This window comes from Macaca nemestrina, chromosome 9 (assembly GCF_043159975.1).
Source record: "Macaca nemestrina isolate mMacNem1 chromosome 9, mMacNem.hap1, whole genome shotgun sequence".
NCBI classification, from domain to species: domain Eukaryota; kingdom Metazoa; phylum Chordata; class Mammalia; order Primates; family Cercopithecidae; genus Macaca; species Macaca nemestrina.
In genome coordinates this window covers 73,980,020-74,002,722 of record NC_092133.1, presented here as the reverse complement: position 1 = coordinate 74,002,722, position 22,703 = coordinate 73,980,020, and the positions used below count along the sequence as shown (strand labels likewise).

The following is a 22,703-nucleotide window of genomic DNA, read 5'->3' as shown; positions in this document are numbered from 1 at the left end:
ATTCTGAATCAAGCAAGAGAGAAACTTCAAATATCCTCTGCAGCCTCTCTGCCCAGCTCAGCCTCCCTTGCTCGCTCTTCCTTCCAGAGACCTCCAAGGACAAGGGCAGGGCTGATCTGACTCCCACGGAGACAGCCTCAGGTGTAAAGCTAAGGATGCTAACTTGGGCCTTTTCCATGGCTGAAAGGAACCCGAGAATTCCAATTAGGCTTAAACTAATGAGCTGGAAACTTTGGGGAAACCACTGCAGCAATGAGGGAAGAGCGTGATCATCTTCGATTTATTTAGCCCTGGAAAAACTTGTGGTCCAGCTGATAGCACGAGGAGGGACAGTGTCCAGGGGTCGCAAAGTTTCCGGAAGTGTCAGAAGGGGGATTCCCCTGGTGGTGTACGGAGACAGGCTACGGAAAAACACGGACTCCTTCTTCATCTTAAGCGCGGAGAAGGGAAGACCCTAAATGGGGAACGGTGAGCCGGAATGAAGTCTGGAGCCCCTCTTCCCCCGTCTGTTCTCCTCACAGGATGGATGGAATCTGAGACTATATGAAAGGAAAGCAACCTTTTAGGGAACTCTGTTGTCTGTTGGGGCCTGCACTATCCCCAGGTCAGGTCGTCCTGATCATCTCTGCCTACTCTCTCTTGGGCAGCCTCTGTTGCTAATAAGGAAAAAGGAGAGAAACCACCTGCTGCTGTCAGAGGCCACAGACTACCCACCGGCCTTCCTGACCCTGCCCTCCAGCCACACACGGAACATTGGGCACATAGGAAGCAGGGAGAAGAGCGAAGTAGAGGGTGGGTCGCTGTGTATATCCTGGCGTAGGGTCCTCCTCAGTTCCGAAGCCCGAGGGTCCTGGGGCGCTCAGTCTGTGGAATCCAGTTGACAGCTGGCACTCCTCCCCTACCCACTGGGGGCTCTTTTGGGAAAAAATCGGCCTGACCGGGGCGCCCCGCCATCCTCCCCGGGTACCCCACCGCTCTCGGCTGGGGGCGCAGCACCTTGGAGAGAGGCGCCTGGCCCTGCGCCTGGGCTGGGGGCGCTCTACCTGGCGCCCTGGGGGTCAGGGGCGCGTGCCGGACCGCCGCCGAGGGGCCCTGCTCGCCCCTGCCCAGCCTGGAGCCCAGGCGAGCCAGCGCGGCGAGCCTCCTCCCCTCCCGCCTCGGGCGTCCTGAGCCCGCGCCCGCTCCAGTTGCTGCAGCTGCTGCTGCTGGCGGCTGCGGGGAGCGCGGGGCGCGCGCCGAAGAGGCTCGGGCGGCGAGGACGGGGACGAGGAGGAGTCGGAGGCGGCGAGGAGGAAGAGCGAGCGGAGGCCGAGGGGCTCAGCGGCGTGGCGACAGGACTCGGGGTCCGGGGAGCATGGGCTAGCAGGCGGCCACGGCCCGGTGGCCGGACGCGGTGAACCTGCTGCGGCCGGGCGCGCACTGGGGCGGGGAGCCTGAGCAGAGCGCAGCCGGGAGAGGAGGGCTGGCGCGGGGGCGCCAGGGCGGAGGGGGCCGATTATCCATTATTAACGAGTTGTCGCCTAATAAGCAGAGAGCGGCTCGTTAGCCGCGCAGGAGGCGCGCGGGGAAGGGGGGTCCCCGGCCGAGCGCAGCGCACACCCGTGGCGCACGGCGGGCGGCGCGGCGCCGAGGACACCCGGGCCCGCGCGCGGAGCCGGGGCGGGCCCGGGGGCGGCACAGACCCCGGGCGCGGGAGGCCCGCGGCGCCCCCTGGGTCTTGGAGCTCGGGGCCAGCGCAGCCCGGGGCTAGAGGGGCGCGGGCCGGGGAGGGGGAGCTGCCAGCGCTCTCCATCCCCCTCCCCCCCGGGCGGGCCGGCGGCCGGGGGGAGGGCTGGCGGCGGCGGCTCGCTGTATATATCTCGGCGCACCCCGCCAGGTCGCGCACAGCGCCCCGAGCCCAGGCGCCTCCCCGCCCCCCTCCCGCGCTCCGCGGCGGCGGCGGCGGCAGCAGTAGCAGCAATATGGCTGTTGATGGGTGTTTGGGGTGGCGCTGGCGGCGGGAGGAGCTCCCCCGAGCCCCTGCGCCGGCTGCCCGTTGCTAGCTATGGCAAATGGTGGCGGCGGCGGCGGCGGCAGCAGCGGCGGCGGCGGCGGCGGCGGAGGCAGCAGTCTTAGAATGAGTAGCAATATCCACGCGAACCATCTCAGCCTAGACGCGTCCTCCTCCTCCTCTTCCTCTTCTTCTTCTTCCTCCTCCTCTTCCTCCTCGTCCTCGGTCCACGAGCCCAAGATGGATGCGCTCATCATCCCGGTGACCATGGAGGTGCCGTGCGACAGCCGGGGCCAACGCATGTGGTGGGCTTTCCTGGCCTCCTCCATGGTTACTTTCTTCGGGGGCCTCTTCATCATCTTGCTCTGGCGGACGCTCAAGTACCTGTGGACCGTGTGCTGCCACTGCGGGGGCAAGACCAAGGTAACGCGCGCCCCGGGCGCCCGCCCTCTGCGCCAGCCCCGCCGCTTCTCAGCGTCCCCTGCAGCCCACCTCCTCGCTCCGCGTCGCGCAGTGCCTCCCTCCATCCCCGCCTGCCTTCCCCTCGCCGCCTTCCCTTCCCTCGGCTCTCCCGGTGCTCTCGGATCGGGGCAGCGGGCGGCGCGCCGGGGGTGAGGAGTTGCCCCCAGCCGATGCGCTCCGGGACACGGACGCCCAATCCTGCCCTCTTGTTTATTGTAGGGTTGTTGGCGGCTGCGGCTGGGGCCGGGGTGGGGAACGCACAGTCTTGGGTGCCGTGGTGCGGGGTGGGGAGAGCCTACACCTCGGGGACAGAGGGAGGTGGGGGCAGCTGGGTGCGTGTTCTACACCGCTCACCTGCCGGGGCTCGGCTCCTGGCGGTGGGCGAGAGGGAGGACATCCGCCCATACTTTAGGAACCTGTTGGGGAGATGAGTTCGTGGGGTCAGAAAGAAGGGAAAATCCTTTGGGCAAGGGAGAGAATAATTTTGCACAAGGGAATCCCAGGGGAGGAGCATGGCCCGAGATAGCAGGGGGACTTCGAGGGGCGAGAGAAGTTGGGGAGATCCATCCCAGTATTGGGGGCAGCCCATGGGGCTGCCACTTTCAGAATGTGTTGAGGTCACATATCTGATGTAACCTCCCACTCCGTCCCTTAGGTGCTCTATTGGAACATACCCCAAGTTCTTCGGCCTCTGTTCCTTTGCCCCCAGGCCACCCACTTTGGGTCCCCGGAAATGCCACCAGCAGCGCGGAGCTGGAGCGGGGGTCCACCTGAGGCCGCGGTTTTACGCGGAGCTTCTTCCCTGGCGCTCAAGGTGGCTAGATGTCGTCGGCTTTAGCTATTCCTGGCGCAGACGCCCACCAGCACTGAGGCTGGCGACACCTTCGATGTATGGTTGCTAGGCTCACTGCCTGGTCTGTAGTCGTGTCCCTAGAGATGTCCTCCCTTCCCCACAGCTACTAGCTGGATTGGGGGGCCCGACACTGTTTAATAGAAAACTGCAGAGTAAAAAAGAAAGAACTGGAAAAAAAGAGAGTGACCCAGCTGCCTTCTTTCTGAGTAATTCCCATCCTAGGAGACTTCACAGCACGAACCGTTTTGGAGGGAAGGGACATCCAAGGGAATAGTGCAGGGTAGATACACATTGCAGCCTCCACATGTTCACATATTTTCTAGTAAAGTTAAACTGAGGACCCCTCAAAGTTCCACAGGGCACAACAACTTGTAGCAGCCTCCTTAGCGGCTGAGAGAAGTAGGGAAGCCAGGGGCTATGGGTGAAGGCTGACTATGAAAACACCAGGGCGAATGGAGGCTCTCTCTCCTGATCATTAATTATACATCCTGTTGGGTGCTGGAGCTCAGCTGTGTTTTGTGGCAGCACATTTGTGTTTTGGAAAATACTGGTGTATCGGAACAAAGGGAGAAATACGAAAACCGTCATTCTCTTCGTCATTCTCTGACTTCTCCGGAGGCCTGCAGGTGTTGGCCGGAGAGTTTTCTTTGGAATTACCTTCTCAGTCGTAGAGGTTCTTTCTTATTTGTTAAGGGGGAAAACCTCTCACCTGCCAGAGAAGCCCTCAGGTTAAGCAAAGCCCTATACACCAGATCCCTGCCTAGCCTTCCTGCTGAGAACAGCTTATTCCTGGAGCCTTCAGATTCCCACATTCCCTCTCTCCATCCTTCTCCTCCACCTCCCCCAACAGTCTTGGGAATTTTGTTCCCCGGTTTACTGCGATTCAGCGACTGTCTTTAGAGGAAAGATAGCTCACAGTTGTGTGTGTCTGAAATGTTCCCTAGATGGAGTGATCTGGGTGAACTTTTTAACAGCTTGCTTTCTTTCAGGCAGTGGGCAATTTTGATCATAATGAAAACTTTTTCAATGATTCAAAATAAGTTGTGGTGTTTTTGTGATCCTGGGGTCCTAAACACAGCTTCCAAAATATTTTTACGCGAGCGAGTACATAAATGCAATTGCTGTGTCTGTAATGAAATGCTAATCCCATTGCACACACAAAGGATCTCCTAAATGATGAGCAAGCATAACTTCTGTCAGTTTACTCCAGAAAATAGGTTTTTGGCAACGATTAGAAAAAACAATTCATAAATATTTGGCTGTATTTTGTAGCTCCAAGACCTGCTGAGTGGACATAAATGGAAGTTAGTTGCTATAAGAAGTCCGCCAGGGATGAGAGGTGATGGTTGTTGGTTTGGAAGATGTGAGGACAGTATAGAATGAGTGCAGGTTCCTTTTGATACCATGAGTCCATTTTAAAGCATGCCCAGAATCTCTTGATATCTGCCCCTAGATTCGCTCACTTAAGACATAGGTAGCCAGCTCATTATAAGCAATAATGGTAAGTTAAACCTTTTAAAAGCTTTTCTTTCTATGCTTGAGGTCTGTAATTTTATTGCAATTGTGTGTGTGTTTTTGTCTTTTGTTCTTTTTGCTTTCCAAGTATTTGGTTTGTCAAGACTCAATACATAGGCATGTATTGGCTTAAGTTTAGAATAATAATTTTTGTGCTAGATTTCCCAAGAAAACATAGGCTGCCTTTCCAGAAAATTCTACCAGCCCTCAGATGGGTTCACCCTCACCATCCTTCAGCCCCAAGATGGCTTGATCAAGAGCTGGATTCCAGAGGAAAGCAGGTCTTTTGTAGCATCTAAAATTCTATGGGAGATAAAATTCAGCAAGAACCTCCAATTTCATGAGTGTTTGGTCTCTGGGATTGCACCATCCTTTTGGATCAAAGGAATCCAAGACTGTGGACATGCATCGTGGGACATCTCTTCATTAGTACCTCTGGTCTCTGAATCTCAAATAGTGAATGACTTTAGTCTTTTGAAAAGAGTGGCATGTGAACTTTTTCAGAAAGTGAAGAAGAAAACATTACAATTTCCTCCTGTTGGGAACTTGGTCACAGTTATTCCAGTACTGTGTTCTTTGCTGTACTTTTTCACATTGTTTTTTTCTTTGTGGGATTTCATCAGAGCTCTCTATTCACTTGGGTGTGACATTGTGAAGTTCAATCCTGTCGTAGACTATATTGAATAGGGAGCTGCTCTGATAGCCTGAATAAAGCCATGACTTTGAAGAAGTTATTTAACCTCTCTGGTGTCTCTCTTTCCTTATGTATAAAATGTGGGGATTGAATTCTGTGAGTTCTAATGTCTCTTCCTGCTCTGTGATTTGATTTAGGAGAGAGGGAGAGTTGAGGAATGAGGGTTAAAGTTTCTAGCTCAGAATGTGTTTTGCAATCCCTCAGCAATTCTTCTAGGAATTCAGCCTTGGGACAGTTACATATCTTTATTTCCATCTTCTGCTCGTCTTTCAGCATATGGTCCACTTCTCTTTAAATATCTGGGGAAACTGAGGCCAACTTCCGATGGAGCTGTGGTTTGCTGAGGGGCCTGAGTGTGGCTGGGCATAGAGTTATTTCTATTCTCAGTTTGAGCTGCTGTCCTTGCAGAAGCTTGGGCTTGATCAAGGATGGTCTGCGTGTAATGAATTATCGAGATGTTGTCTCCATGGCTGTGCCTGAGAAAACAACACGTTTTCTCTGTCAGGCTCATGACTAATATAAATATCAGATCCCATTACAGCTTGGTAATTACCCAGGGTCTGGCCTGACGCATTCAATCAGGGCTGGAGCTTCGGTGCCGTGGAGCTCTTGATTCCAGATTGGCCCTGGTGCCTCATCTCATCGTGTCCTGGGGATTGGCTGCACCAGATGACCTTCAGATACTCCTTTTTGAGCAGATTACTTGGGGTGGCCTTGGAGGAGTTCTCGGGTTCCAGTCATGGGGGAGCTCCAGCTGGCCGCCCTTGTCCAGAGAGCTTGTGCTCCTCATTCCTGGCTCTCTCTTTCTCCTTTTTTCTTTATTTTCTTGAGACGGAGTCTTGCTCTGTTGCCCAGGCTGGAGTGCGGTGGCGTGATCTCAGCTCAGTGCAGCCTCCGCCTCCTGGGTTCAAGCAATTCTCCTGCCTCAGCCTCCCAAGTAACTGGGACTACAGGCACATGCTGCCACACCCGGCTAAGTTTTGTATTTTTAGTAGAGATGGGGTTTTACCACATTGGCCAGGATGGTCTTGATCTCCTGACCTTGTGATTTGCTCACCTTGGCCTCCCAAAGTGCTGGGATTACAGGCGTGAGGCACTGCGTCCAGCCCCTGGCCCTCTTTATGGAAATGCACATTTTAGTACAAGACTCTGCAATCGGACAAACCCAAGTTCAAATCGTGGATCCCACATTTATTAGCAGGGCATCTTTGACTGCCAACCGTGTTGAGCTTTGATTACTTCACCCATACCAAGAGCATACTGATGCTTACTTTGTAGGGTTCTTATAGGGAGCAGGAATAATGGTCATATAGCACCCTGCAAATGCCAGGCACTTAGCAGGGCTCTTGTAAGTGGTAACTATCATAGCTTCACGAAGTGCTGAATTTATTTTCCCTTTGATTCATTGAACTTTTAGCCCCTGAAGGGCTCAGACTATAACAAATACAATTTTTGAGCCAAAAGGAGCCTTCAGATCCTGAAGTATACTGTCATAGGTCCAAAAACCAGTTAGAGTAAGACTGAGACATGGGCTTATCGCTCTTGGCTGTTGCAAGGCTAGAAGGTTAAGGCAGGGCAGCAGAGGTAGGCTCCATCGATGAGGTCCTGGCAGGATGGTTACAGTTTTGATGGTGGGGTATCAGTGGACGAACATTGACAGTATGGGGGACCAGGAGCTGCCGGGCTGGCAGAAGGGAAACACTGTGGCGTTTGGTGGGCAGTTGTGGTTGTCCAGCATTGTACCCTTGAGGAGGGACAAATTCCACCCCTGTTATCCCAAGTCCAGAACGCATAGACCTGTCTCCCAAGTGATGTCACAGTCTCTTGGCCAGGACACTCACTGTCTACCCAGACCAGCTTTTCCAAGACACCCCCTCGGCCAGTGTTTCCCAAAGTGTGTTCTGTGACACACCTGCCTTTTAAATTACATTGTGAAAAAAAATCAGCAGGCATGGCATGGCTGAGCTTCCCCCTTTGGAGGGTCACATCACAGGCTTGGCAGCATCCTGCTGGTAGAGAAATTGGTTAAAATGCCCTCAAATGTGCTACCTGTGAGCAGTCTTCCTCTGGTGTCAAGGCTGCTGTGCAGTGCCCAAGGTTCAGCCTGTGATCCTGGGCAAAGACATCATGCCTTTGTGCCTCCGTTTCCTCACCTGCAGATTGAGGTCTATGATAGAGCACAGTCTCATGGGGGTGGTTTTTTTCACCAACCCCAATTTATAGCATTTCCTAGGAGGACACTAGGAACCTATGGCCTCCTTTTGGGAGCCTTGGTCTAGCCCTGCTTCCAGGTGCCCAGGAGACTTGACCAAACATACATCAGGAGGAAAAGAAGAGATGCTTGCCCCCTGCTGTTTGGCCTGGAGGATAAAGCATTCCAATGGGAAGGCCAAATGGACCTTCTCTTTGCCTCACGGCTATTTTGTTCCCTGGATGGGGACATTCACTGGGTGGCTGATAGCTAGGAGTAAGTGCTTGCTTTGGGGCTGTCTCTCTCTGTCTCTCATCAGGGCATGAGAGACCTGGTGCAGAAACAGTTACATTGGCATTAGATTGCAGTGCCAGGACCTCCTTCCCAAAGTGGGTGTCCCGGCTCACACTGGCAGTGACCATGCTAATCTGTGAATCACAGCAGCCAGCACCACCTTGCCGAGCTGCAGATCCCTTGGAGGGTTGCCTCTGTGGTTCCAGTGAAAGGGCTGTTTGTGCTGTGATGCTGGCCCTGGGCCCTGTGGGGAACACTGGGTCCCTTGGAGACATCCCTGGGGATCAGGCAAGGCCACGCCTTTCTGTGCACAGTCAGGGAGCAGACCAAGGGTGTCTCTTTTAGAACTGCTTCTTGGGTGGGTGGAACCCCATGCATCAGGCACCTAGAAAAGGAAACTCAGGGACCCTCGGAGGCAGGGGTGTCCTAGTACTGTGGACAGAAGGCCCGGGGAATGTTCAGTGGGGATATCAGATCTTTATCTTCAAGGACTGGAGAGTGTCTCTAGGCCTGGGCTTCTCAAACATTTTTTTGTTTTTGGACAGGGTCTTACTCTGTTGCCCAGGCTGGAGTGCAGTGGCATGATCACTGCTCACTGCAGCTTCAACCTCCCAGGCTCAAGTGATCCTCTCGCCTCAGCTCCCCGAGTAGCCAAGACTATGGATGTGTGCCACCACGCCTGGCTAGTTTTTCAATTTTTTATAGAGACGGGGTCTCCCTATGTTGCCCAGGCTGGTCTTGAACTCCTGGGTTCAAGTGATCTTCCCATCTTGGCCTCCCAAAGTGTTGGGATTACAGGTGTGAGCCACTGTGCCTGGCTAACTCAGACTTTAATATGCTCAGGAATCACCAGGAGCTGGTAAAATGCAGGCTGTGATGAAGAAGATCCAGTGTGGGACCTGAGATTCTGCTGGTCTGGTGAGACACAGGCTATGCTGATGCTGTGCAGACCACACTTTGAGTATCAAGGATCTGGTCCATCCCTCAGCCTCCGGGCAGTCCATCCCTGAAGATCAGCTTATTTTTAAATATGGAAATTCCCAGCTCTTAAAGGGGGAAGGGATGAGAAGCAGAAGGTTTGCTGTGCCAGACCATTGGGTGGAGAAAACTCCGTTCAGGCCAGGGTAGCTGTGGTACAGGCTGGGCTCTTATTTGTGAAAGCTGATGGTCCAGGTGCCTGCTCCTAAGGAACCCATCAGCACTGTGGATTTAGGGTTGGGTTGTGGCAGCCAGAACAGTGTTTATAGGGTGTGGTCTGCGTATTACCCACCAATGTGTGGGCTCTTCCTCGTGCCAGTTGGTCATTCTGCAAAGGGTGTGACTTCCCGAAGTCCAGGAGGGCAACCCAGCCAAACCACCTCCTTGCAAAATTAAAGGCTGTGGTGTTACCAGGGATGCACTGCGGTGATGCTCCAGGCTGGCTGGGGACCACTCCCTCTGGAGTGTTTGAAGTCAGTGGGCATCAAGACTGCCAGCCTGATTTTCCGTAGGGGCCTGGGTGGGCCTTCCCAAATGGAGGGTTCAACCTCAAAGAATTGGCTGAAGAGCTGCCCGTGGAGTGACTGGGGGACACAGGTGGAACCGTGCTATGCGGCCCTCCAATGCACTTCTTAAGAATTCCAGCAGACGAAAGTGAAAGTAGCTCCTTTTCTCACCATACCAGGGTTTTTCACAGCTCACACTGTCAGGGACTTTTTCCATGAGATGTACTTTTAATGTTGTTTCATCGTCAGAGGGGAGAACCATGAATGTCTGCAGCAGGCAGAATGAAGAAGGACTTGGCATTGTGGCCTGCACACAGTAGGCCCTTAAAGAAGTCTTCTGGTTATAATTATTGTTGTTGTTCTGGCTTGTGTTGCATATTAAGTGCATACGATGTGCCAGAAACCAAGCTAGGTGCTGGGGGAAAAATAAGTAAGATCCAGTTCTGACTCCCTGCTCATTAGGACTTTTATTAGTACTTGACAGGCTGAGCAGAGGAAAAAACAGTTATCTTCTCATGGAATATGAACATCTGATCTCTGAATTGCCTGCAAACTCCTTGAGGGCAGGAACTGAGTCATACAAATGTAAACACACATACATGTTGGAAGGCTCTTTCCAGTGGTTAGCTGGGGCCTGAATGAGAATGCATTGGTTGGGGGTGGCAAATATATTTTGCTGCTTTTTTGGGTAATTTGTTAGACACTATGGAGAAACTCCTGGTGAAAGGGATGGACTTGGTTTGTTGACAACATGGTGCTTGAATCATTGGTGGATTTTAATTATTCATGCCACCTGGTCTCTCTTGATCAGTAGCTAACAAGGATTTAGTTCATAAGGGGCAGCTGTTTGTGAGGTGGATGAGTCAGGCAGAGGAGGGAAGGGCAGTTTCAAAAGAATGGCTGCTTTAAGATGTAACTTGCCTTGTTTTTGGCATTATTTGGTGATTGTCTTGGGACATTATGTCTAATTGCCAATCTGGAAATGTAATTGGCACTCCAGGCCCAGAATGGGTATACTTAACGTTGTCAAGCTGAGCCTTGGAATCACCTCCCTGTAAGATCTCGTTACCTGTATGACTAATACTTCTTCACGTGGCCGAAATCAAAATTATTTAACACATCTCATGTGTTTTCTATTCTTTATGCTGTTTCACTGGCCTCTCTACCAGATTTTCTTGGGGACTCAGATCCGGTGGACTCTGGGCATTTCAAAGCGAATTCACAGGAAAGCCTGAATTCCAGCCTTCTCCCCCACCTCCTCTTGCTACAGTCTTTCTTTTACATCCTCTTTCCTTAGTGGCTCGCATTCCTGAGGGTTTCTGTGGAAACTTGGTGCTATTTAATTTTGGTTTCTAGCACAATAGGGAGGAATACTTCAATTTGGGGAAGAAGTAATTAAGGTAAACATGTAGATCTCCCCATTATCAGAGTTGACTTTTACTTGGGGGAGGGGTGTTTTTTTAAAAGGAAAAATAGGATTTTAGACTTTTTTTTTTTTTTTTTTGAGACAGAGTCTTGCTGTGTTGCCCAGGCTGGCAGGCTGGAGTGCAGTGGCATGATCTCGGCTCACTGTAACCTCCTCCTCCTCCAGGGTTCTCGTGCCTCAGCCTCCCGGGTACCTGGGATTACAGGTGCATGCCCCCATGCGTGGCTAATTTTTGTATTTTTAGTGGAGATGGGGTTTCACCATGTCGGTCAGGCTGGTCTTGAACTCTGACCTCAAATGATCCACCCGCCTTGGCCTCCCAAAGTGCTGGGATTACAGGCGTGAGCCACCGCACCCAGCCGGATTTTAGGTTTTTGATTTGAAGTGAAATTAATTTCCATCTGTTAGCTGCTGAAGTCTGGGTCCGTGATGTCTTTTGCAAAAGAGTTTTTAAGGCAAGATTGTCAGTAATATTCTTTCCAGGGTCAATTCTAACTGTACAAAACTGTTCAGCCACGATGGGTCTGCATCTTTGCACATCATTGTAAGCCAAATTATCTACAGGCTGTTGGGCTGCCTGTATGTGCATTTCAAGTTGGGAGTATAAGATGAGTATTTATTTTATTTTCCTGTTCCATGTCTTATTATAGATCCTTCATCCCGTTTAGAGACTGGACAGTCCTCTCTGTCTTCATCTTTGGGAGTGAACTGGGGCTGGGGGGTGGGATCGAGAGTGGCCTCTGCTGGTTGGGGGCTTCAAGTTTGTAGTTTAGTAGACAACAAATAGCGACCTGATTTAACAAGTGCAGAAACGCATGGAACTATAAACTCACAGAGGTGGAAGGAAGCTTTGGGGCCTCAGGCTCTATGTGCTTCCTTCCCAGTGCTGGAAGCCCACCCTACCAGTGTGTTTATGATCTCCTGAGGCCACCATTCTACTGGGGACAAACCCACCTTACGATGAACTTGGAAAGATCTTTCTGTTTGCACTAGTCCCTCTTTGCTTCCAGTCTGTGTCTGGGACATGCAGAACAAGCCTTGGTGGACGGTAGATTTCAAATTCTAAATCCAGTCCAGGAAGGGACAGAGCTGGGTAGTGTTTCCATGTCCGCAGTGTTGTTGACCTTAACCTTAACTTGTGTTTCCTCCTTGAAGGCCACTTTCTTTTTCTCCCTGGCTTCCCTGGGTTCCTCCTCCTCCTGAGACTGTGTGGTTTCCCTTTGCCCTTTGCCCAGAGTTCAGAAAACGACCCATTCTGGTTGTTTCTTAAAGTTTGCCTCCTGAGGTCTTTTTGGTCTTGTCAGCAGCTGTGGCTGGTGGCTTTTGGCTGTCTCTGGGCCATAAATTCACCTCCTTATCAAAGTCACGTGCCCTGTATCTCCCAGGTTTAGCCCCCTTCTCAGTTTCATGGGAGGGTTGTAATTTTGGGGCCCTGCCAAGAATCTGGATGTAGGGTGCGGAACCTTTGTTAGGAAACTCGAGCTGGATTCCATTTTCTAGGTGTTGACTCTTTTCCACCTAGGGAGACAGACAGTGCTCTTGAACCTCTTTTTGCATCACTTGAATACAGCCACTCCTTAGAATAGGAGGCTGTTTCTTCCCCACCTGATTATTGGGTCTCCTTTCCTCTGTGGCTCCTGTATACGTCTGCTGTCATCTCCCCTATTTTGTTGAACTGAAAGAAACCAGAAAAGAGAGCAAAGCACACAAGAGAAGAAAGTGAGGGAAGGCAGGAGGTAGAGGCAGAGGTTCACACCAAGGAAAAAAGAATTTCTCCTCTGAGAGTTAGGGGTTGGATAAATAGCTGATTGGATGGATTTTGGTTTTAGTTCCTTTACCTTTGTCTTAATGAATAAATCATATCGAATGACCTCACTTCCAAGGAGTAGAGCATATATAAAGACCAGTGAGTAGAATGAGTTCACTTTTGGAAAATTTTAGCTCTTCAACGAGACATTCTGTCTAATGAACTGATAGCACGCGGCCTGTGTGGCTCAGAGGTGAAGCGTTGGAAGGCTTTGTGGGGAATCTTCTTTGTGTGCTTGTTAACCGAGAGCAGAATTCTGCTCCTCTTCAGGAGAAGTTGCCACATTCACATTCTTTTCTCTTTATGTGGTTTTGGAAAGTGGACCCTTTGTGACTCTGGAAGGGGAAAAAGTGGGCCTTGAGTTATTCAAACGGAGAACTCAGAGATAAGCATTCTAAGGCTTGGAGGAAAGATTTGGAAGATGAAAGACCTTACCCAAGTGCTAGGGATTTTTATGACCAACATTAGCTGGCAACAGCTTAATATACATTGTTGTTCTCCTTCCTGCATCTGGGAACACTTTCCTCCCAGAGTTTAGAGGAATTATTTCAGCTGCCCATGAATTATGGCCATTTCTCCTGTGGATTGTGGCAGCCACAGCCAATCACGTGATAGATTATTGAAGAGTATAGGAATGATGTCTCTAGCTGAGCCCACAAGAAGGCTCAACAGTTTGTCTCAGTCTAAAAAAATCCCAATCATTTCTTAAGTTCTTTCACAACCCTGTTTTCTCCATAGGATTTACTTTTTAACTTCAGCGTTTTATATTCTGTCCTTAATCCTAAATGCACTACATGTTCATTGTAGAAAATGGGGGATGTCCAGGGGCATTAAACAAAAAGGACACAGTCACACCTGTTAGGACGGCTATTGTCAAAAAAATAGAAAATCACCAGTGTTGGTGAGGATGTGGAGAAATTGGAACCCTTGTGCAGTGTTTGTGGGAATGCAAAATGGTGCAGACGTGGCGGAAAGCAGTATGGCAGTTTCCCAAAACAAATTAATCATTGAATTATCATATGATCCAGCAATTCCACTTCTGAGTAGATATCCAAGAAACTTAAAAGCAGGGTCTTATGGAGATATTTGTACATCCATGTTCACAGCAGCATTATTTACAATGGCCAAAGGTGGAAGCAATTCAAGGGTTCATTCACGGATGAATAGATTAGCAAATTGTGATAGGTACATGCAGCAGAGTATTATTCAAGTCTGACACATGCTACCACATGGATGAACATTGAGGACAGCAGCCAAATGAAATAAGCCAGTCACGAAAGGATAAGGTCCACTTATATGAGGTACATAGACTTGCCAAACTCACAGAAACAGAAAGTAGAAGGGTAGTTTCCAGGGGCCAGAGGGAGGGAAGTGTTTAATGGGTATGGAGTTTCAGTTTTGTAAGATGAAAAATTTCTGGAGATGGGTTGCACAACAGTGTGAAATATGCACTTTTTAAAGTGTAAAGTACTACACACTTAAAAATGGTTAAGATGGTACATTTTTATCGTCTGTGTATTTCACCACAATTATAAATAAACATTTGAGAAAAGGGAAAAACATTCCTCCAACCCCCCCCCCCCCACACACCAGTGACCACCATTATCTCTGGGCACATTTCCTTCCCTGACATGTTCTTTACCGTGGCGTTCTTGTTTTGTTAGTGGGCAGCTAATATTCTTCCTCTGAAGATTGCAACCCCTCTAGAAGTACCCAGGCTGACTTTGAGTTAGGCGCTGCCCACATTGAGAGCAGACAAATGAAGAGAACAACCCTCTTTCTGCCTGTAGGGTCTGGTTTAATGGTGTCTACTCTTAGAGTGAAGTTAAGGGAGTGCTGGATTTTTGATTTTGACATATGACAAGTGACCAGCTATAGTGTCTTAGACAAGTCGTTGGCTCTGAGCCTTAGTTTTCTCAGGCATATAACACATTCTCTGATTTCATGATTTCAATATAAAGCCATTTCTTAAGTCAGATTTTAAAACTGTCATTTTTACCTGGTAAAGAACCAAAGATTAAGTTATTGAGGGCAGTGGATCCAGGGAGAAGTTCTTGTTCTACTATAAAACACAAGAGTGAAATTTGATTGACATGTCCCCAGAACTTCAATATTGACTTTGATGACATATTTAAGAATTACAATCTGGGGACACAGGCCCCATTGGAAATACCATCAAGCCTGTCATTTAAAAAAAAAAAGTCTCAGAAATAGGTTTTTGTGACTCTGCTATTACTTCTAATGATATAGCCACACCACTATTGAGGTTTTAATTTTAATTTTTGGTGTGGGGGAGTGGTTCAGAACATCTTAGATTATAGACTATAAATAGTGTGCTATGATAGGCTGGCTTTGTTGAGGTTGAACATAAAAAGAAACATCTGATTAAAGAGAAGGTCATGCGAATCAACTTTGATCCTTTTCCTTAACTTGCCCCCAAAGGCAGCCCTGGAGCCAGAATTGCTCATCTCAGCCCTGTTCCACAGCATTCCAGCTGCCAGAAGCAGGGATAAGATTACCGCGGCTTCTGTGGCAAAAGAGCAAGTGTCTGAAGGGATGATTCCCAAATACTCAATAACCTCCGAAAAAAACTCCCCCGAACCGTAAGCAGCCGGCACATCAAAACTTACTGGAATAGTTCTCTTAGGTTACATAACATCGATTCGATTATGCTACCGGAGCCATGCATTAAATTTTAACTTGTCACAGATACATTACATTAACACTTCACAGATCCACAGAGTACCAGGTAGCTTTGGGGTGTTGGTAATTGTGTGGGACTTGCTGCAATCCAGGCAAAAATACTTAGTTGTACATTTTGTTTCTTCTGTACTACAGTTTAACTCTTATCAGGGGTGCAAACATCCTCCAAGTATTCTTTTCTTTTTTTTTTTTTTGAGATGGAGTCTTAGTCTCGTCCAGGCTAGGGTGCAGTGGCATGATCTCAGCTCACCTCAACCTTTGCCTCCTGGGTTCAAGCAATTCTCTTGCCTCAGCCTCCCACATAACTGGGATTAAAGGCACGCACCACCATGAATGGCTAATTTTTTTTTGTATTTTTAGTAGAGACAGGGTTTTACCATGTTGACCAGGCTGGTCTCGAATGCCTGATCTCAAGTGATCCACCAGCTTCGGCCTCCCAAAGTGCTGGGATTACAGGTGTGAGCCACTGCACCCTGCTGCTCCAAGTACTTCTTACAAAATAAACTAAACATTCAGACAATAGTGATTGCCACTGTAGTACTGAATGCTTGATTTATGACCATGAACCAGATATGACAGAGGTTTTTAAAACTCTGTGAACCTTTTCATTTTCCAGTGACAGGCAATGCAAGTGCTGTATTTTTAATTGGTCCCTTTTTAAAGTCTGGAGCTGAAATGTTATCATGCAAATCTCTCCTAAGTTGCATGGAAACTAATAAAATCACGAAGGTTTCTATTTGTACTCTATGAACACAGACTGTAATGAAACTGAAACAGCTATCTCCAGGGATGATGCTATTTAAATTCTAGGCAGGGCTTTAAAATGATTTTCATGGTGAAAACAGAAATTAGCAACTGAGATGTTCCTGTTCTTTCTTCCCCATTTCACCAGTGCCTGTTCACCCATGATCCTTTTTACTTTCTGACCTCAGAAAGAATGAATGTAAAGCAAGAACCTCCAGTCTCTAAGAGACCCTGTCTATCACTGGTTTTAGAAAACAGCAATGATTCCTTCTCAGGTCTTGCGTTTATTTCCAGACCTACTGGCACTTTTGTTTGGGGAAGTCTTTCTGTGGGAATTAGAGTTACTGTTTTCTTAGGGGAAAGAAATTAGAACAAACTTGTTTGAGTGGCTTCTATGCATTAAGCATTGTTTGAAGCTCCTTATGTTTATTCTGTTATTTAATCCTCAAAACAATCCTGTGATGTAGGCCCTTTTCAAATTCCCATTTTACAGATTAGAAAATGGATGCATAGAGAATAAAAATGTTTTTCTTTTTTTGGATAACAAACTTTGAGTGATTACCGTGTGTCTGGTTGTTTTTAAACTATAAGTATTATATAATCCTCACAACAACCCAGTGAATTTGGTGGTGTTATTATCCTCACTTATGGATTTGCAAACTGAGGCACAGAGAGGTTGAGTAACTGCTCAGGGTCACACACAGGTGAGGGACAGAGCCAGTTTAAATCCAGGCAGGTGGGCTGTTGTCCCATGCACCTAATCCCACACTGTACACCTCATTTGTACCTCCTTGGCTCTTCCTGGCCACAGTGTGAGGGAAACTCTGATGACATAGACAGGACTGAAAAGAGGAGTGGTGTATTATTGTTTCTGGATGAGATGTGAGGTCTCTTGACAAGTTCAGAGAGTTTCATACTACTGAATTCTCAGGTATGTCAATTCCCAGGATGAGAAGGAACCTTAAATGCTGTCTAGTCCTATTACATTCCCTGAGTCTTAGTTTTTCTTGCTGGAAAATGGGATAATCACCTTTTCTCTACCCGACAGGCAGCGGGCTGTGTACAGTCATGCAGGTTACTCAAGGTACAACTCCAGGACTGCTATGAGATTCACATCAGATGACATCGAATTGTACTTTATGAACCACAGCGCATGTGCCACATCTCTGTGCTGAGGGGTATGTGGGGGCACAGAATCAATATTGGGTCATTTTTCTGAGTGTCAGCAGTCTTCCATGAAGTTTTGGAGAAAAATAGTGTTTTTTTTCTCCACCTCCTGGGCTCAAGCTATCTCCCACCTCTGCCTCCCGAGTAGCTGGGACTGCAGGCTTGTGACTACAGGCATGCACCATCGTGCCTGGCTAATTTTTTGTATTTTTGGTGGAGATGGAGTTTTGCCATATTGCCCAGGCTGATCTCTAACTCTTGGGCTCAAGTGATTCACCTCTCTCGGCCTCCAAAGTGCTGGAATTACAGGCGCGAGCTGCTGTGCTCAGCAGAAAAACACTATTTTTGATATTAACATTTACACTGTACACAGAATTTACTGGAGGTAGGATGCAGAATTTAAGTAGATTTTTAAAAACTTGAGAGAGAGGTGTGTGTGTGTGTGTACATATGTGTGAGATGCACACAGATCCAAGAGAGCATGGGGGATCAGCAAAGTTTGCACCCACCAGCAAAGTCTCATCATTAAACCATGGGCCTGTGCATCCTGGTGTGGAATGATGCCTTATTATCCCCACACACTGCCTGCTCATATCTCAAACTCTGAAACTGTGTTAGTAAAAGAATGGGAATTCTGTGAAAGGGAAATAAATATATCCAAATTCCAGATCTGTTAAAATTTAGCGCATTTGGATGTTGCTGCGACAGAGAATTTAATCTGCACACTCAGAAGAAGGTAGTGGTTAACTCATTCAGTGGTTATGAATCTTCCTTGACTTAGAAAGATCAATTCCTTGTGCCTCTCCACCTCCATGGCCTGGAAATACATTATTGTATATCAATATGTCTCTCTTTCTAGACCATTGGGCATTGTGGCCGTGTGCCTGCCAAACCCCATGCGTGAGAATATTTTGGAAGCAGGAGACAAATTGGTTAGTTAGCAAATCTTTATTAGCGTGGCTGTCCTTTTCCTGGGGATATGGGGTCATGTAAGACATCATTTCCTCTCTGGCAATACCAGTAACCACATTGCATGATTCCAGGGCGCCACTCACATCCTGGTCATGAATGATGCCCTATGGAGTTGTGCAGTGCACAGCCTGCATGCCCGTATGTGTTGTCTTTTCTAGGCATCTAGCTGTGTTTGTATAAAACCCTTACACAACAAATTAAAAACACAGTGCAAGGCCCATAATTCTTAATGGCAATGTGAATAACAGAAACACCAAGAATTTGGGATTCAGAAAAGGGGGAGAAAACAGAACTGGCCATAGAGGGAGTGGCCAGAGAGAACCCACTGGGGATGTGGGGTTATGACAGCAGCGCCATCCTATCCTCCAAGTCCAGCCTCTGCAACAGGTGATCTCCCTAACTTCTGATCACTGTGTAGCTCCTGACATGATACAAGAGACCTCCCAGGCCTCTGTGCCTGTTCTAAGCATGAGCCTTGGAGAAGAGAGAATGCTCGGTGCCAGCTCATGTGTATCCCATGGACAAGGAATAATAGGACCCTGAGGACTTAGAAAAGCCTTCTCTGTTGCCAACTGTGCTATTTTTACCTCCCTCCCACAGCTCTTGCTGTCCCCAGGTGTTTGTCAGCAGAGTGTCTTGCACCTGCATGGAAAGTGGCATTTAGGGCCCAGCACTGCCTTGTGCTGTGCAGGCCACAGCAGTCTCCTTACCAGGCCTGGCGGCCAGGCCTGGCCTCTGAGGCTGGCAGGCTATGGTGAGGATGGTTGCATAACTGGCCTTTCTGCTGCTGGTTCTGGGTGAGGTCGAGCCAGAGAAAACAGGTCCACAGTCCACAGCCCCTCCCGGGCACTAGTACAACAGACAGGCTTGTGGGCCTGGCAATGACCCCTCACAGTCAGGAGCCGCCCTTGCTCTTGAGCTGCTGAGCATCGCTGCAGAGTGCCCGGGTCTGATCAACATCCCTGCTGGGAAATGTGGAGATGACCTGGCATGGTCCATGGTGATCCAAATGCGATAGAAGGCTGAGGGTGGCCCCAGGGATGGCCTATTCCTTCCCTTCCAATCCTCCACCTCCTCCATCCTTCAAGTCTTAGCTCACCTTGCTGGGAATGCCACTGTCCTGGGAAGCCTTCTCTACCTAACCTGGTCAGCTTTCTCTGCCTCCCCCTTCCCTGATGCTTCCTCTCTGTTTGTCCTTCCATCCTGGGTGGGGAGCGGCCCTCTGATGCTGCACCCCTATTTTCTATGTAGGCATCCTGTCTCCTCTGCAGATAGCTACTTGTGGACAGGGCTGGTCCTGGTTTCTTTATGGATCTGTGCCTGGCAGGGCAGTGATCGCGGGTCACTCAATGCGGTGGCTGGTCTTCAAAGCAGGCCCTCAGTGAACCACGAGTCCTCGTGTTCATTCTCTTGGGTTGTCCCCTTGGGGTCAGAGCTAGCCACTGTAATCCATGGGTTGCTTATAACCCATGGATTGTGGTGGAAGTGATGCTATGTGACTTCTGAGGCTATGTTGGAAGAACCCTGGCAGTTCATTTGTTATCTGGAAGTGCTGCTTCTTAGGGAAGTTGGCCACTATAAGGGGGAGAGTGAGAGTGAGAGCAAGTGTGCAGGTGGGCACATGAGAAAGAGAGAGAGAGAAAGAGAGAGAGAGAGAGAGAGAGAGAGAGAGAGAGAGAGAGAGAGAGACTCTCCAAAGAGTACCGAGGCACCATGCATATGTGTGAAGATGCCATCATGGGAGTGGGTCCTCCAACCCCAGCTGACATAGATTGGAGATGAACCCACCAGCTGATCCCTCTATGAATTCCTGGCTTAAAAGTCATGAACAAAATGAAATGATTGTTTTAAGCCACTACACTTTGGGGTAATTTTTTACACAGCCATGGATGACTGGAACAAATAATTACTATTTAGTGAGGTCCTTTCACAAGGTCCAGCTCCTGCCCTCTCTCTAGGTTCCTCTTAACATCTTCCCAGGCCCTCCACACCCAGCTGCTTAGGACTTCTTTCATTTCATTAAAGGGCCTTTTGGTTTTTACCTCTGGGCCTTCACACATGCTGTCTACACTGCTGGACTTCTCTTTCCTTGTCCTCCTTCTCCCCTTTCACTTAGCTGACTCCTGTTTATCCAGGGATGCGCTGGTAAGTTATTAACAACTGAATTTCTAGAGAAGAAAGCTCCTATGTACAGTGTTCGTCAATTCCTATGGTATAAATATTCCTGCCCTGGCTGGTTTGAAGATACCAGTGTGATGTCACAGAACACAGAGGTGGGTATTGTTATCCATGATTGGTAGGTGTGGAAACTGAAGCTCAGAGGAGTTCAGTCACTTTTCTGGGTAAATCCCAGGCAGATATGGCCTCTGATGTGCTTGGCCTCTGAGACCATGCTCTTTCCACTGAACCACACTGTTCTGAAGAACCAGTAGCTATGAGCACAGGTAATATTGCTGCTGGGCCATCCTGTTTCTTCTAGACGAGTGGTCTTCCCTCTGCATTTCTTGAGTTGCTGCAGGCTTTACCTTATGCTTACCATACCTGGCCAGTTGTCAGTTACCACACCACGCTGTTGGTTTCTCTCCTGGACCGTATTTATGGTATCTAGACTCTGGTGTGTGCAGTGGTGATGGAATCACCGAGGCAACAGGGACCTGTGAGTCCATCTTGAGGTTTGATTAACTGTGTATTAGTCAGCTAGGCCACCTCTGTAACAATAGATCAACATGTCAATGACTTAATACAGCAGAAGTTTACATATTGCTCATATAACGTACCATCAATGGTGTGTGTGGAGGGTGCAGTGAGGACACACATCAGACAGTCATTAGTAACCCTGGCTCCTTTCACTTGTGGACCTGAAATCTTCTAGGGGCCCCTGAAGGTCTCTGCTGGACCCTCTGCATCTGTCTGGATGATAGGGGATGAGAAGTAAGGATCATGAGGGGTAGTTTTGTGGGGGTAGTTATGGAAGTAATTCACATCACGTCTACCCGCACAGTTCATTGGCCAGAACTTGGTCACATGGTGTTTTAACTGCAAGGGATCCTGGGAAATGTAGCACTGCACCCAGGAGATTGAAATAGATTTGGAGGACACCTGGACGGCTGAAGGGGCTCCCAAGTCCCACACTGAGGGCTTCTGCTGTCCATAGCTGGCTCTGCCAGAATCATTATCATGACCCAATAAGAAAACTGAATGTTTACTGGGTGTTTGCTAGGTGTCAGACATGGTGTCAAGCACTTTATATGCATTATCTCAATCCTCTAAATCAGCCTGTGATGTAGATACTATCTGTATTATTCCCATTTTACAGATGTACAAAAACTGGGGCTTGCAATGGCTATGTGATGTCACTTGCCTAAGAGGCATCCTTAATAAGTGGCATTACTGGCATTAGAAGCCAGGGTTTTCTGTCTTCAGATTGTTAACTCTTAGCCTCTTCCTATGCTGCTCTGGAGTTCCTTCAGCTCTGCCTCTTCTTATCCCTGTCTGCAACTTGAAAGCTACTCAGTTTCTTAAACATCTTCAGGATAAAGGTACTAACGGGCATAACTGTCTCCCTGCTTCATCTTTCAAAGAGACTGTCACTGGGTAACGTTGGCCCTAATTCAAGGGTGGTGAATTGACAGTAGTTGCCTGAGCCTGCCCTCATGATTTGAATGCATCATCTCCCAGTCTACCTTCTCCCACTTTGAATCTTACCTGGTGTGGCTCTTTGCCTGGAGCATTGAGAGAGGAAGGCTCATGGATGACAGAGGCTCCTTCCTGGGTTTCTTGTCTTACTCATGCGGTGATGTGCTTCACCTTGGAAATGCACTTCATTTGGGTAAACCCTTCTACCCAGGTCCAATTTTATGTCTCAGTAAAGTAAGTTCAACAGTTCACTGCTGAGAAAACAGGGGCTCAAACATGGGTAATAACATGAGTAATAAGGTTGCCTTTCTAAAATCCAATGGACCAGAATTCTAATGTCTCAATGAGCACCATCTCTCTTTCTAGATAGTTCAGTGTGGTCATCAGGAACATGCCCTCTGGAGCCAGCCTACTCAGGCTTAAATCATAGTTGTGTTGCTTGCTGACCTTTGGACCTTGGGCAAGCCACTTCACCTCTCCATGTCTCAGTTCAGTCACTTGGAAAGTATGACTAAAATAATACTGAAAATGCCCTCAAACAGTTTCCTAATATCAAATTGACTTTTTTTTTTTTTTTTTTTTTGAGATGGAGCCTCACTCTGGTGCCCAGACTGGAGTGCAGTGGCGCAATCCTGGCTCACTGCAACCTCTACCCCTCAGGTTCAAGTGATTCTCTTGTCTCAGCCTCCCAAGTAGCTAGGATTACAGGTGCGCACCACCATGCCCGGCTAATTTCTGTATTTTTAGTAGAGATGAGGTTTCACC

At 48.6% G+C, this 22,703-nt stretch overlaps 1 protein-coding gene across 24 annotated transcripts in view; it reads left to right on the top strand.

Annotated features, from left to right (window-relative positions):
* The first annotated feature begins 1,880 nt into the window (after window positions 1-1,880).
* Window positions 1,881-22,703, top strand: part of LOC105465975 (potassium calcium-activated channel subfamily M alpha 1) — a 763,404-nt gene continuing 742,581 nt past the window's right edge. For 18 of the 24 annotated variants that reach the window (XM_011714686.3, XM_011714685.3, XM_011714673.3 and 15 more), the window contains exon 1: window positions 1,881-2,413. In XM_011714686.3, the coding sequence (XP_011712988.2) occupies window positions 2,045-2,413 (369 nt within the window). In that variant the 5' untranslated portion in view covers window positions 1,881-2,044. The other 6 variants (XR_011607375.1, XR_011607376.1, XM_071068799.1 and 3 more) reach the window with 5 other exon arrangements.